The sequence below is a fragment of the Cavia porcellus genome, unplaced genomic scaffold, assembly GCF_034190915.1.
Source record: "Cavia porcellus strain 051 isolate PalLab524CR breed Dunkin Hartley unplaced genomic scaffold, mCavPor4.1 scaffold_33, whole genome shotgun sequence".
Lineage (NCBI taxonomy): Eukaryota > Metazoa > Chordata > Mammalia > Rodentia > Caviidae > Cavia > Cavia porcellus.
Window position 1 is genome coordinate 11,384,509 of NW_026947516.1, and position 15,404 is coordinate 11,399,912.

Genomic DNA, 15,404 nt, shown 5'->3' on the forward strand with positions numbered 1-15,404 from the left:
TTCCAGAGCCTGGGACTTATGTATGGGAGACATGACAAAGGTTGTACTTCCGAGGCTGTCTGCTCTTTGAAGGCAGGGCCAAGCCTTGGCCTGTTCAGTGCTCTGCTTCTACCACGTGGAGCCAGGGCTTGTGTGTGCATGGGCTGGTTGGAGGGAAGGAGGGAAGGAAGAAGGAAAGAAAGGAAGCAAGCTTGGATGATAGGTGTTTGGATTGATGGAAAGGATGGAGGAGGTTGGGAGAGGAGACATAAGCATTTCTGGCTTTTGCACAAGGTGCCATTATTGAAAGTTTACTGCTTCCCTAGTGTTTCTCATGTACTCTCATTGCACTCGAATCTTATTCGTGGGTTTATTTAATAAACAATGTTGACCACTAACCTGAATGATGCAGAGGTTAAACAAAGAACATTTGGTGCTCCAGAGATGGAGTGTACAATCTATTGATCTCATTGCTTGCTGCTTTTAGGGGACACAGCCATTCTCTACTGCAGAGGGAGCTCCTGGAGCAAGGGCAGCATCTACCAGCCAGTGTCAGGTGTTTGTGTTTACCACAAGAAAATAAAGATGTCATGAGAGTCTTCATTTTTCTGTGTCAGAACATTGCTTTTAATTCTTTCCTACCTTCCTATGAAGCATTTAGGTTTCAGTAATAGTTGTTTGAAGGAATGTTATCCTGTGAAGAATGATTCTAACTTCCTTTTTAACCAGGATTGACCGGAAGATGTCAAGTGCTCATACCAGCTACAAACTAGATGAGGCACAGGCTATAATGAGTGAGCTACGCACCATCAAGAAAGCCATTTGTACAGGAGAGAAGGAGCGGCGGGACCTGATGCAGGTGAAATCTGATCCCCCATCCACCCACATACCTGTTAGCCTAGCTGATTGTCTATTTCAAACTTATATATATAATATTATATATTTTTATGCTATGTACATACTGTGTTTAAATAAGTGTATTAATTTCCTGGGGTTAGTATAACAGAGTACCACAAACGGAGTGGCTTTGAACAATAGAAATTTACTCTCCTAGTTCTACAGGGCAAAAGTGTAAACTCCAGATGTTGCCAGGGCTGCCCCCTGTGAAGGCTCAGGGAGGGCTGCTGCTGGTACTGGTGATTCCTTCCTAGCCTCTCTGTGCCCTAGGTGTTCTTAGTCTTTCTTGGCATGTCAACACATCACTCCAATCCTCTGTTGTCACAGGGCCTTCTCCCTGGTTATCTGCCTCCAGATTTCCTCTTCCTGTAAGGGTACCAGGCATTGGATTAGTGCCCATACATCCAATATGACCTCATTAACTAGACCACATCTGTGAAGACTTGAATTCCAAATAAGGTCAAATTCACAGATTCCAGGGATCAGGATTTAAGCATATCTTTTGGTGGGGACACAATTAACCCACAACAATGGGTGATAACATTCATGTTGTTAATAATCAAAATTATTCAAAACATATGTGATTGGAAGTTTTGCTTTCACCCCATCCTTCCACCTCCCATAACCACTTTTATTCCTTTCTTGAATAACCTCCCAGTGTTTATGCAGGTACAGAAAATATGAATATACACTCAAAGGCTTTTGCGTAAAGCTAGGACTAGGCTACTATTCTACTGTAGCTTCCACATGTGACAATAAAGTCCTGCACCTTTGCCATTATCTGTTCCCAAAGAGTTTCTTTATTCTTTGATATGGTTGCCTAATGTTTACCATGTGGATATATTTGAATTGTGTAGCTAGCATCATCATAGCTTTGTATTGCTCTGTGTTTCTTTGCCTCTCCAACTCCTGTGATCTCTATTATTTTTAGAAAAAGTTGAACTTTTGCAAATGGAGACATGCTGGTCTTCCTGTTTGATGCTGGAATGTGTTCATCACTTGCTGTTACAGCATTTGCTTTATTGCTTAATACCTTAAGGGAACACCTAGTGCTTGATAGGCATTTGTCTAGATTCTGTAGAATGTAAGACTCAAAGGACATATGAGATAAAGCTCAGACTTAGAGGCAAAAATGAGACTGATAAACAAATAGCTACTGACTTGCGTGGCAGTGCATCCTAAGGTCATTGCCATGAGGGACTTGTGGAGAATTTCCATAGTGCTCCTTAAAATGCAGTTTACCAGACCTACTAAGTTTGAATTTCTGGAGGTAAGACCTCAGAGTCTATTTGTAGATGAAGCAGGTAGCATTCAGTGACAGAGACAGGAGGATATGTCCCATGAGATCAGGTGGTACTCTGGCCCCTGTGAAGCCACAGTGTGTGGTCCTGGGAGAACCCATACAGTTGCCTCACTTGGATTCCCCATCACAGATGGAGTAGGGACAATTTTTGGAGGATCTTTAGGCCCCAGTATCATCTTTGAGGTGTCAACAGACTCTCCAGCTGTGAGAAGCTCCAGGAAGAGGCATGGGCAAAGTCCAAGCCCATCAAAATCAGTTAAGTTGTTTTGTCTTCCTCATATGAACTTAACATGGCTGATCCTTTCCAAGAAGCATTTGTCTAGGTTTCAAGTTAGTTATGTTCTGCTTACTTGTACACTGCTGATGTGGTGTCTGTAGCAGTGCTGAATGTGAACAGGTTTAAAAGTCTAAAAGAAATGCTAAAGTCAAATCGCTCTTAAACTTCCACACAAAGGGGCTCCTTGTGCCAGTATACACATTACTCAAATTTTTTTTGCACAATAGCAACATGAGATTACTTTGCAGAATTATTTTTTGCTTAAGCACATAGAATTATGACTGAAAGGCGAGGCAATAAAAATAACATCCAATAAGCTGTTTTCTTTTTGTGTTGTTGTTTTCTTTATTTTTGGTGCTGGAGCTTGAACCTAGGGCCTTTGCACGGGTAGACTCCCAGCCTTTTTCATTTTGTATTTTCAGACGATGTCTTACAGTAGCTGGTTTCATCTTTAGTAATTTTTATGTAAAAATCACACAGAGGCATGCATCTCTCTGACTCATTTGCAAACAAAGCATTTTAGATAGGAGTGTGCATTTTTTTCCTTCAGGAAACATGAAGGTTTAAAAAACAATAAAAGTGATACCATAACTTGTTCTATTCATGTGCTATCGAGAGGATTTAATTGCTATCTGATTTAAATGAATGAGAATTTTATTAAAGATGCATACAGTATAAATCATTTTAGGTGAAGTGAGAATGGGAAGTGCGTGTGCATGTGTGCATGTGTGTGTATGCATGTGCACATAGAGGGGATAGCCCTGCAGTCATAAAGCTACTGATCTCAAACCAGAAGAGATGGGAAACTTGCTATCTGTATTGAAAGAGCATGTCTCCTCTTGCAGAGCCTGGCCAAATTGACGGATAGCTTCAAGAATAGCTGCTCCCTTGGTGACTTTCTCCCTGATTTACCTTCCAATACCAGTGCACTTGGTGATTCCGGGGCAGCACAACACTTCTGTGATGCTGGCTCCCAGACTGAAGCCATAGGGGAGGTATGTACACACATGGGAAGGGTTGATGGTGCTGTGTGATCCTCACTCATGCAGCTCAATTTTCCATTTTCACCTCAGAAATATGTATTTGGCTTTGTGTTTTCAGTCTGAAGAAAAAAGAGTAGTATTTCTCACACCTAGCTATTGTAATTCTTCTAAAAGAATGTCAGGAAATTGAATTAAGGGAAACTCTGAAGATTAGGAGAATTTTATCATGCCCCTTTTGGTAAGTAGTGAAGCCTTGAGTTAGCTGCAAAAAGCAGTCAGGAGAGTCATCATCTGAGGCCAGGTAATGAATATTCAAAGACACTATTGTACTATTATTGATTGACTTTTGAAACTGATTTGTTGCCAAATAGAAAGCTGTTTGGAGGACTTTTTTAATTTTAGGGCTTACTAGGTAAAGATGAGGTATCAGGAGTGCACAATGTCTCCCAAATTAAAGAAAAAAGAGAGAAAAACAAGGGAAACTTAAATTGATGGAAAATTCTGGGTTTTAAGTAACTAATATTTTAAAACAATTTGAAAAAGTGACTTTCTGAGGGAATGTAATGTAAATTATGACTCTTTATGCCCTCAATTTTCTGTTTTCCATTTTACTCTCCTGGTTGTTGGAAGTGTACTTGGACATTTTTGACCAGGCATCTTCTTTGGTTTAAAGAATATGGTCACTATCGGTAACCCAAAGAGAAGAATCTGTGAGTTAAACGTTTGGAATTTTTGCCTAAAGATTTTGGAGTGAAGGAAGGAAGCAAATAGAGGACTTACTAGTTTCTAGGAATGATTCCTTACTACTTACCATAAGGTTAGAGTTATAATTTAGTGCTTTTAACTAGTATGAAAGAAATAGGTAAACTCAGAGGTTCTCTCTGTCTTCAGTAAGCCCTTCTAAAAATGTCAGGTGGAGATCATGGCTGGTCCCATTATTCTATCTATGAGTCGTCATGCTTTAGGGGTACCTACTGGGACTGGTTCTGGGTTGGTGGCTGGCGCCTTGGTTTAACTGGTTTCTTTTTTGGTACTGGGGATCAAACTCAGGACCGCAAGCTTGCAAGGCAGGTGCTTATGTCGCTGAGCTAAACCCTGTAACTGGTTTCTTATTCTCTGTGTTACGTTCAGTATAATCAGTACGAAAGGATGTTAGCACAGCTATTGAATATTAGTTGACCATCTCAAGGATAACTCTGAGGCATCATTCCACAATTCCAGTCCTGCTGAATCCTTGCTTTCTTTCCTTTTAACTTCAGTTCTTCCTTTTCACACCTGGTGAAGGCATCCTCTAGCTCCTGCCTCAGACAATTAGTCTGTTTTCAGCTTTTGGCACTTGTTAGTAGAGCATCATTATCGTCATTCCTTGGGATCTACAGGGTATTGATTTCAGGATCTCCTCAAATACCAGAATTCTTAGGTGTCTGAATACATAAAATGCTATGCATTTGCACACAGCCTTTATATTTCAGTTCTTCTTTTGATTACTTATAGTACCTAGTGCTATGAAAATAGTTGTTATATTGTATAGGTTTGGGGAAAATGACAGGAAAAAAAAACAATCTGTACCTGTTCGGTATGGACAGAGCCACTGTGGACCTAACAGCATTTTGGATTCAGAACAGCAGAACTCACAGATAGGCTGACTGTGTTTCAGATCTGTTGGAGAACTAGAGAGCCTACCGCATTAAATGGGGTGAACTTTTTTGTGTTTGTTTCAACTTACACTAAGTAATTTCAGATTTCTTTTAAAAGTTAATGTGTTGTTGCTTTTGGAATTACAGTGTGCACTAGATGGATACACTTCTCCCATTTAAAAATCAAACCACCAAACCAAAAACCCCATTCCAACTTTAGAAAAGCAAACACCTTCCCAACCTGACTCCCCAACCTCCCCATCCAAGGGGGTGGCAGAGAATTGTTTAGAATGTTTCCTTCTAGGTCTTGGAAAGATTGAAGTTGAAAGACAAAATAAAAGAATATTCTTCATTGTTGCTGAAAGTTTAAATGGATTTTATATTTCCAAAAATTTTTTAATATGTGTTTTCTTTCTTTTTTCCTTTGTGCTCTGAAGTTTGTCTTTGATGATAAAACAAGACTTGTAGACCGAGTCAGACTTAATTGGCAGTATGAAGAAGCCCGAAAGAGGTAAGAAGAAATACCTTTCCAATCTTGCTTTCTGCTCACTTATTTTGTCCCATGGAAAAAGGTTCAGCACAGCGCCAATATGTGATTTCCCATGTATTATTGCAGAGTAATACCTGGTGGAATATAAAATAGTCTTCATTTGAAGTAGATTCTTACTGTACTTACATGGCAGACTTTTAAGTGCACATTTGAATATGAAATTCTCAACACTTCAGACAGTTTTTAAAATGTGATTCAGTATGGATAAAGACTGTTCCAACTTTCTGTATCAGACAGGGTAGTTTAGACCCCTCCCCACCCTTCCTCCCTTAACCAGCATATCAGGCCTTCAGACCAGCAGAAGTGAAACCATCCTCTTTCCATATATGCGGCTGCTAATGCCATAGGTCAATGCGTAGGACCACGCATCTTGGTTTAAAAGATATTTTAGTTGGTATTGGGTCAGCAGGTGCTAGCAACACATTCTTGATGTTATTTGGAGATAAATGACATCGTTTACGTTGACCTGCAGTGTAACTCCTCTGCTACCTCCCTCCCTGCATCTTCATTGGGTCACTCCGAGGGGTTTCTGAAATCTCTGCTGGCCCAGTATTTCTGGCACAGTATTTTTAGTGTGTTGCATTTCTCTTTGGGTGCTCAGCGCCCCCATTTTCAATATTCTAACCCTGCCCTGGCTTCCTTGTCCTCTTTTAGACACTGTATGTTTATTGTGCCTTCTAGAAAGTCTTGAAACCAAATCATTTCAAAATATATGCTTCAGAAAAGTTTGAAGTGTAGCTTTTATAAAGTTTCCTTAGTCATGTATGAAATATTATCTGATTATCTTGATAAAAAAAAAAGAATAGAATGCTGATGGTGTGAGAAAGTCCTTTCTGGATAGTAAGCAGTGGGGCCTACTCAGTATACTCTGTCATCCAGGGTATCTGGAAATCCACTCTGTTGGCTTTATAAAATGTGTAAAAGTAGAAGTGAACCATCGTACACCATGCCCCAAAGCCAACTCTAGCTGCCGCAGGCCCTCAGTGAGCTGGGAGGCATGCACCCAACTCTGCCTGGATTTTCAGGGTCGACTCGTGATGGGCTTTTGGTCTCCCCACAGGATGCTGCCAAGTTCACTGATCATTATCGGTTCTCTCTGTGAGCAGGTTCTTCATTTCTCATGCATGCCTTCTGTGCAGCTTCTTACTGACCTCTGCTCGTTCAGGCCTGTTTCTCGATGGAACTTCAAAGTGTGGGTGCTGGAATCTGCTGTGCTGTATTAAATACAGAAAATAGAGCATAGCTACACTTAGGACTATAATCGTTTCATGTGTTGTTGTGACATTTACCAAATACAGCTAGTGATTTCTTTGTTTTCTAGAAATGATGTCGGTAACACAGTAAGTAAGCTTCTACTTGTTGGGATAATATATTTTGGATGAAAAGTTGAGTATTTAAAAAGTATTTGGAAGGAAGTCACTGCGTTTCATCGTTACTTTTGAACAAAAGTACTGTTTTCAGATCACCAGAAACTTGTTAGGAAATTCACTGAAGTAAGAAGAGGGTTCTGGCCCCAGCATTTCAATTTTAGTGGTGTCTCAGAATTGTCTTCCTGGTAACCCTGGAGCATTTAAAAATCACTCATACAGTTTAGAATCATCTGGGGTTGGCTTGCCTAGGTGCCTCACATCCTTTTCCCACTACTTCAGTACTTGTTGATATGGAGAGCAGGGACCTTAGCCCTAAGGGCACTTCGGCAATGTCCAGGGATGTATTTAGTTGTCCCAGCTCTGGGGAAGGTACTAATAGCATAAAGAAGTCAGAGCCCATGGATGCTCATCAGCATCCTATGGTGGGTGCATGGGCTACAGTGAGGACTTACCCAGCCCAGTATGCCAGAAAGTGAGAAGGACCAATAAAAGACCTGGTCAGGATGAGATTGGCCAACAGGTACAGTAAAAATTCCAAAAGAGAATGACTGTGAGTAGGAGGAAGAAGGAAAAGGAAATAATTTTTGGAAAAACTTATCTCCAAGGGTCTGGTGGCAGAGGAGAAGCACCTAGCAAAGGAAGCTGGGAATAAATTAGTGACATCAAAGTGTTGGCCAGCAGACACCTGCAGTCCCAAGGTGTCCCCAGTCCCACAGAGCACAGGAGAGCAATGAAAGGTTTCCATAAAGTGTTCTAAGTCAGCCTCTCCATGTCCTTTCTTAAATTGCCCTAGCTTGGGAAAAATACACAGAGGTGGTGTTCTTCCTGGAATGAAAGGAGGAAGCTGGCCTCAAAGAGAGAATTTCCAGAGGCCAGTATTGTGGATGAGGATCATTTACAATGAATGTTAATTTTTGACCTCATTATTTGTTACTTTCAATGGACCTGAAGCTTTCTAGAACCATCCTTGAAATGTTCTTGTTAGTGAAGTCCTCAACCAAGTGATCACAGGTCAGTATCATTAATTGTAGCTCCTCTAGGTCTGGTCCCCTAGTGTGGTGGCAGTGCACCTCTCCAGTCCCCTAGATAGAGCCATTCTGTTCTATCTAAAGTCATCCCCAGTGTACTGGCAAGGTATTGGGCCAGGTACATAACTCATAGTGTTGTTGGGAGAGCCTTACATTCCCAGCAGGCTTGGTGAAATGTAGGGACAGTTAAAGGCATCAGGACTCATCTCATAGGAGATTAGTGATTTCAATAACATCACTGTTTCTGAGCATCTTTATAAACTGCCTCTAAATGAAGCTCAGTGCAGACACGGGAAGAAAGTGGTGGCAAGTGGTTCTCTGGCAAGAACTATATCCAAAACAGATGTGAACATTGCAGGACCCTGGTAATAAGCACCACACTCAAAGCACCATAACTTGGAAATCCTGTCCACAGGCTTATCATGTGACACATCCCTGATACCTCTGTGAGCATCACTGGAGGAGAGGTGTCCATGTAGAGGGAAATATCACGTACCCCCGCTCACCCACTGAAACATTAGAAAGTATGCAAAGAATAGTGTGTCCTCTGATCATTCAGCCTGAGGCTTGTGAGCGTCATTTGCCTTGCCCAAGTAGACTGCCATTATTTTAATGCCACAATTCACAGTTTGGTCTTTTCCTTCTGCCACCTCATCCTGGGATGTCAGCCTCCCAGCCCTCATTTCTGAAATCATTCTAGTCTGCAAAGTTTAACTTCCCTGTATTAGTCAGGTTCTCTGAAGAATCTTAACCATTGGAGGGGAGAGTTGATTACAGGAATTGGCTTATGTAATTTTGGAGACTAGAAAGTCTTGCCACATGCTATCTGCATGTTGGAGACCCAGGAAAACCAGTAGTGTGATCCAGGCCAGGTCTGAGGTCTGAGTGCCAGTGCTTGGTGATGGCGGTGGTGGTGATGGTCTTTGTGTAAGTCCCAGAGTCCAAAGGCGCAAAGATCAGGATCTCAGATATCTGAAAGCTAAAATGTGGATGCACCAGATCAAAAAGACAAAGCATGTTTGCTCTTCCTCTCTCTGCCTTTTGTTCCAATTAGTGAATTAGATGAGTTCTATCCAAATTGGTGAGGGCTATTCTTCTTTACTCAGTCTACTGATTCAGATGTTAATTTCATCCAGAAACATACACAGACATGCCCACAAATAATGTTTACCCAGATATCTGTGCATCCCTTAGTTCAGTCAAATTTATCCATAAAATTAACCATCACACCTACCCCCTATAAGACTACCTGTACTTTGCCACTTCTAAAAGATGAAGAAGTTTATGCCTTTATATATTTTGCAGAAGTCTGTTCTTGGATATGTAGATTTGAAATTGTCTTTAAGAAGTACAGAGTGGTCAGAATGCAGAGACCTGGACATGTGGAGATTTCATATATATTCAGATTTAGAGGAAATTTATGGAGTTTGAACTCACAATTCCAGATGGCCGAAAATTCTCTGACTGAACCATGAATATCATGGTGGTGACCAGTTTCGTATTTTCAGTCCTGTGTTGTGTGAAATGCACCAAAAGGACTGCTTCTGCCTTTGCCTTCAGGAACATCCCTTTAGATCTTACAATAGGAATATTTTCATGACACTAGTTTTAAAATTTTAGAATTTTTAAAGAGTGAAGTTGGAAGAGCAAGTTTTCTTGAAGCAATCCTGATGATGCAGATGACTCCTTATTTTTAACCTAAGAGCACTTGTTCCAGAACTGTTCATAAATTGTAGCCATTTCCATGGAAACAACTCAATCCAGATAGGAACAAAACACTTGGTTCATCCAGTTTCTCTGTGTCTCAGTTTTTGTTGCCAGGATTCGTCTTACTGTTGATAGGTTGTCAGGAGTCAGCAGTGTAATGATTCAAGTTCAATTTGATCAACTTGCTTGATTTTTCTCTTAATTTCTCTAGTGATTTTGTGTCTTATTTTGAGGCATAGGGTATAGCTATGTAGAATAAAAGAAAAGCTGCTGAGCCTGGTAGCACGTGCCTGTAATCCCAGCACTCTGGGAGTCTGATGTAGGAGAATCCCAATTGTGAGCTCAGTCTGGAAGCTGGCAATAAAGTTAAGTGCAAAGGCCCATGATTCAGTCCTTACTGCTGGAAAAAAGGGGAGGGAGGGAGGAAGGAAAGTGAAAGAAAGGAAAGAAAAATAAGATAAAAGCTAAGCTTCTTTTACCACTGCAGCCCTGTTTTTCTTATCTGGGGCAAGATAAGGAAGCCTGAAAATACTGTGCTTTTTTTAAATGTCAAAAATTGATCTCTGAAGATTTGCAGACCCTAAGGCGAGACGCTGTCAGAGTGAGGTAGCTGAGGGCAGGGTTGGCAACCAGGGTATTGGTGAGCTTCTCAGATGTTTAAGATTCAGACCTTTCAGATTTCCCACATGAAGTGTTAGTGAGGTGGACACTGCTTATCAGAGTTTAACACTATACTGTCCGTTTAGATCTCAGCTGAGATTGTTTTTAATCTTTGTGTTCATTTCAATAGATATTTATTTTTAAAAAGCTAAGAGAAAATATAAAAAGTATCATATCTGTAGCTGTAGATGAGATTTGAAGTTACAAGGCTCTAAGTTGATACCATGATTTGGACTGTGCTTTGAATTTCCATCATGATTTGTCACCCTTGCAGTGGGACCATGAGTTGCCTAGGGTTCTGTTCACTGTTCCGGAAAGTGAAAGGATGTTAGAAACATCAGAAATTGTGTGGCAGAATCTAGGTTTTTAGGTGCTAATTCATGTAATTTTATATTACTCTTGATGTGTCACAAAGCCTCTTAATATTAAAAGTGCGTTTATCCTAGAAAAATGCAAATCATTTAATATTTCCACATGAATTGTGAGAGTCTTAGTAGTTTCTATAACATTAGTAGAGATTTCCAATCATAGTTTAATGGGCCTGAGTTTTAGCAAAAAAGGTATTCGGCAAAAATCATAGAGCAACAGATTAGACCTGTTCAGGGAATAAAATTTAGAAATCACATAATAAATGTGATACTTGAGTGCTTAACTGAGGGTTTGCTTTCATTTATTCACTATCAAAGTATAGGGATATGTATTTTAAAGTTTTTATAGGCATTTGTGAAAGAGTACATAAAAGCCATAAACTGTATCACCTGTCAAAAAAGAATCAATAAAACAGGTAGTTGACTTGTAGAAAAAAAGAGAAAAAAATCCTTGCCAATTTTAAATGGTTCTCAGTTCCCCTTAAAAATGAAGTTGGAAAAGTTTATTTTTTCCTGCAAACTTTGTGACCTTGCTTTGCTTCCATGTGTTTAATTTCACTGAAGTGATGTTTCAAAGAAAAGCCTTTGTGTTTTTCCATTAATACCCAGAATTGAAGTGATAGCCTTTGCAGAAAGGGGATTCCAAGCAGCATATTAGCTGTTTGGTAAGGCTATAGAAGAAGGTATATTGAACCTCAGTGCATCTGTGTTTAACCTTAGGCAGGAAGTCTATTTCTTCAAGTAATCCTTCCATACTAAATATACTCCTTGCAATAGCCCATGCCAATGCCAGCAGCACTGCACACAAGGCATACAGTGTTAAAGGCTCAGCCTTTTTGTCTGTCCTGTGGGGAATGAGCAATCAGTTGTTGAAGGAATCCGAGTGTTTTTGGCTTTCAGGGTAGTCAGATAGATGTGTTTCTATTGAGCTGGCTGAAGCAGGCCCCAAATATCTACACCCAAAATTGACATCAAAGAAGGAAATCGAACTTTCCAGTACATAAAAATATTCTTCTAGATTCATAGATACCTAGAAAATGAACTTGTAATCATTTGCACTGTTGTGATTTTTTATTATAAAAAAAGAGCACTATTCTTAACTGCAGAAATGTTTGCATTGTATTCCACATAACCCAAACAAGTTTTGCAGATGGGTTACAAGAAATCAACTTCATATGGATTTTCTTTCTGGTGGAGAGGTCATCCCTGCCTATTTGTCCTTGCAGTTTTCCTATAAGGTACGGAAAGTTGCAGTACGTGGTTTAATTTTGGATACTGGACTATTTCTTTATGCCTGCAGTGAGTAGGCCTTTTAAAGATTGCCCTTTGCATTTCTTCCCTTTCTGTAACTCGTTTTTACCCTTCATTTCTTTCTCTGATGGTGCATAACAATCGAGATTTTCCTAGAAAGGGAGTGATTATCTGGAACTGGATCTTCTGCCACCCTCAGCAAGTTGAATCCTGGTAGACAGAAGCCTATCTAGAGCTAAGAGGCTCAAAGGAAATCTTGATCTCTTCACTCTGACATCTCTGCAAGCTTGGAGTCAGGGTGGAACTCAGGGGTTAGAGCCTGTGCGAGGGCCTGGGTTTGCTCCTCAGCACTGCAACAAAACAACAAAAACCTTAGAACATTCAAAAGGAGTGGTTTTTAAAGTGTAGCTGTTTGTTTTATATATATAATGATTAAATTTGGTTACCTTAAGCTGGAATCATGGGATTTCTTATTGATTAGATAAATTGAAGTAGAAAAACATGGTGACACAGTCGATTTTCTTACTGTTTTCCAGCCTTTATATTTATTCTTTCCCTTTGACTTGTCTTGCTCTCCAGGAGAATGTTCCAGAAATTTCATTGGTTATAATGCCTGATTTGGCACTAACTTTTTTGAGTGTATTTTCCTTGAGTTTCAGTTACATGACCACCATAAACCTTAATTACACTAATTAAACATAGACAGACGCCTCAGCCTCATTGGATTTCTAAGCTCCGTCATTAGAAAAAGAACCTGTCTAGTAAATAATCAGAAAAGAACTTGTCTAATAAAGCTACTGACACTCAGCTAGTTTCTTTGCCTTCTTGGAGAACTGTGCTTGAGTAAAATTTGTACATGTGTGCAATACCTTGTATATGCTTTTCTTTCAGTGACTGTGAGTTTTTGGATTAGTTTGGTACCTGGGGAAGGAGTCTTGTCCAGTCCTCCTGCCAGGCTGATTGAGGCCCTTTGTTCATGTCTAGATTAGGCAGAGTCTGACTTGTCACAGAACTGGGCAACAGGTTTTGATGTGTGTGCCAACTCTAGCCAATTGGTGGTATCTATGTAGAGCACAGGGTTGAGAAGGATTCTGAGGACTGGGCCCAGGAAGCAGAGGGCAGCCTGTTTGTGCCACTCACCATGGGCACAGGAGAGGCTCGTCCAAGGTACATTCCTGCCCTATATCTGCCATTCCGGTTTTAATAAGGCTCTTCCCATCTATGCCTAATGCTAATCTGGAAAAACTCTAAGGCCAGTTAGCAACCCCCAGACTGGGCAGGGCTGCAGAGGAAGCATCTTTGAGAGCAATGAGTGTCACATTGCGAGTCAGGAGCACCCTCATGGCATGCCAGACCCCATCTTTAGCCTTTTTTACAGGCTGAAGCAATAGTACTCCTGTTATAAAGGATGCTAGAAAAATACAAGTTATGTTGGTTTCACTTAGTGTGCATATGACACAATTTCAGTACACAAAAAAGTGATGCAATCTGTTTTCCAGACTTGGGAATTCAGGGCCATCCTCTGTTGGTATACCCTGAGGATTGTGCCAGCACCTTTGGTGAGGTTAACTAGTTTGCATCCAGCCCGATTATCTCTCGCCAGCACCCATGCTCACAATGCCCCCTCGCACGCTCACACACATTTTCTTTCATGCTACCCACTGCTTAAGCCACCTGTTAATTGCCAGCCCTTCTGGAGTGCATTTGACATTCATATCTGGCTGAGGTTTCTGGTGTAAGAAACTGCACCGGACTTCAGGATTGTTCTCTAGAAGCCCAGTTGATGGGTTTTCAAGGTGGCCATCAATGCTTAGGCATAGCCAAGAGAGCAAAAGCCACATGAATCGATTGCTTTTGCCTATAGATTGTGGTGGGGACAAATGAGCAGCTTCCTCCTGCTCTGGGACGGCCTCACATAGGGAACCAGGAACCCAGAACAATACAGAATGTGAATGTGTTGAAGATTGCTACCTTTTTTGTCAGTTCTTTGAAATAAGCATAATGTAACTGTCATCTTGAAGCTAAGACTAGGAGAGATTATTCAAAGAAGTTTTGTACTGCTTTTTTGTTTCTGTTTTTGGGAATCGAACTCACAAGCTTGCCAGGCAGGTGCTGTGCCACTGAGCTATAGCCCTGACCTGTGCACTGTTTTTATGAGCCATCATTTCCAAATCCTATTAAAGTTGGTGCAATAACTCCACCATTTCTTTAACAAAGTGAGTTTACAGAATCAGTGATGGCACACACGGTATAAAGACTTTTTTTTTTCAATTCGTTGCTATCCTCCCTCCTCTCTGTCTTGCAGAGTCTCGAAGATTCAGCAACAGCTGGCCCAGCTTGCTAACGAGTCCTGGCCCGGCATGGCCGAGGCTGACAGGGACCGGCTGCAGCTCATCAAAGAGAAGGAGGCCCTGCTTCAAGAGCTGCAGCTCATCATTCAGCAGCGGAGGTCAGCTGAAGATGTGGCCCGGCTGGAGGAAGAGAAACAGCGCTTGGAGGAAGAGATCCAGCGGGCCCGGGCCACATCTGCACAGGGTGCCACGGAAAGGTGAGCTGGTGCCTGAGATTCACAGGGAGGTGGGACAGGGGTTCTAGCGAAGCAATAGCTGGAAGAGCTAGATCAGATGATTTATAGATCGCTTGAGCATGTTCTTGGTTATCACAGGTTGAGTAGCCCTTAATCTGAAATTCTTGAACCCACAAGTGTTTCCAATTGTGGAGGTTTTTTAAAAGTTTAGAATATTTACAAAGACTTTACTAATCTGAAAATGTAAAATCTGAAAGCACTTTAAAAGTTTGGGATTTTGAATCATTTCAGATTTTGGATTTTAAAATTAGTGATGTGCAACATATACTGAGAGCAGCTACCACAATGTTCCCTTACCAAGTAGAGGAAGAAACGTGCTTTCCATGCCATGAGAGGTGCCAGCTGCTCCCCAGGGCTCCTCAGGCTCCTGGCACCTACTCAAAAGTGAGAGAAGACCAAGAAGTGGGAAGGAGTGAGGGAAGGCAGGAGTTATACCATCTGTATGTACCCTTCCTGGTATAGGTGCTTGATGCTTTTGCCCATGTTTGTGCAGGCTTGGTGGCACCAGCAGCAAGATGGGGAGACAGGTGATGGTCCAGCGCTATTACCTTGGCGAAGTGGCCCCCATAGCATCATGAAAGTCCACCATCTCTAACTGTGATCTCTAGCCAGAGAGGGCTGCGCTTTCTTTTGCAGTAGGAAGTTGGCAGCCTGTTCTGGGTCTGTTTCTGAATGCACCTCTCCTCTGTTGGTCTTGAGACTGTTTCACGCATAGGACATGTGAAGCCAGTGTCTTCATTATTCTTCAATGCCAGGCTGTTCAACCTTTCATCATGTGCCATGTCTCCTAGTTTCTATTTGCTGCCT

At 41.2% G+C, this 15,404-nt stretch overlaps 1 protein-coding gene across 2 annotated transcripts in view; it reads left to right on the forward strand.

Moving 5' to 3' along the window:
• Positions 1-15,404, forward strand: part of Wwc3 (WWC family member 3) — a 107,458-nt gene that overhangs the window by 66,756 nt on the left and 25,298 nt on the right. For both annotated transcript variants that reach the window (XM_063243023.1, XM_013144719.2), the window contains exons 6-9: positions 709-838; positions 3,302-3,451; positions 5,514-5,587; positions 14,316-14,558. In XM_063243023.1, coding sequence (XP_063099093.1) covers positions 709-838; positions 3,302-3,451; positions 5,514-5,587; positions 14,316-14,558 — 597 coding nt within the window. The remainder of the gene's footprint in view (positions 1-708; positions 839-3,301; positions 3,452-5,513; positions 5,588-14,315; positions 14,559-15,404) is intronic.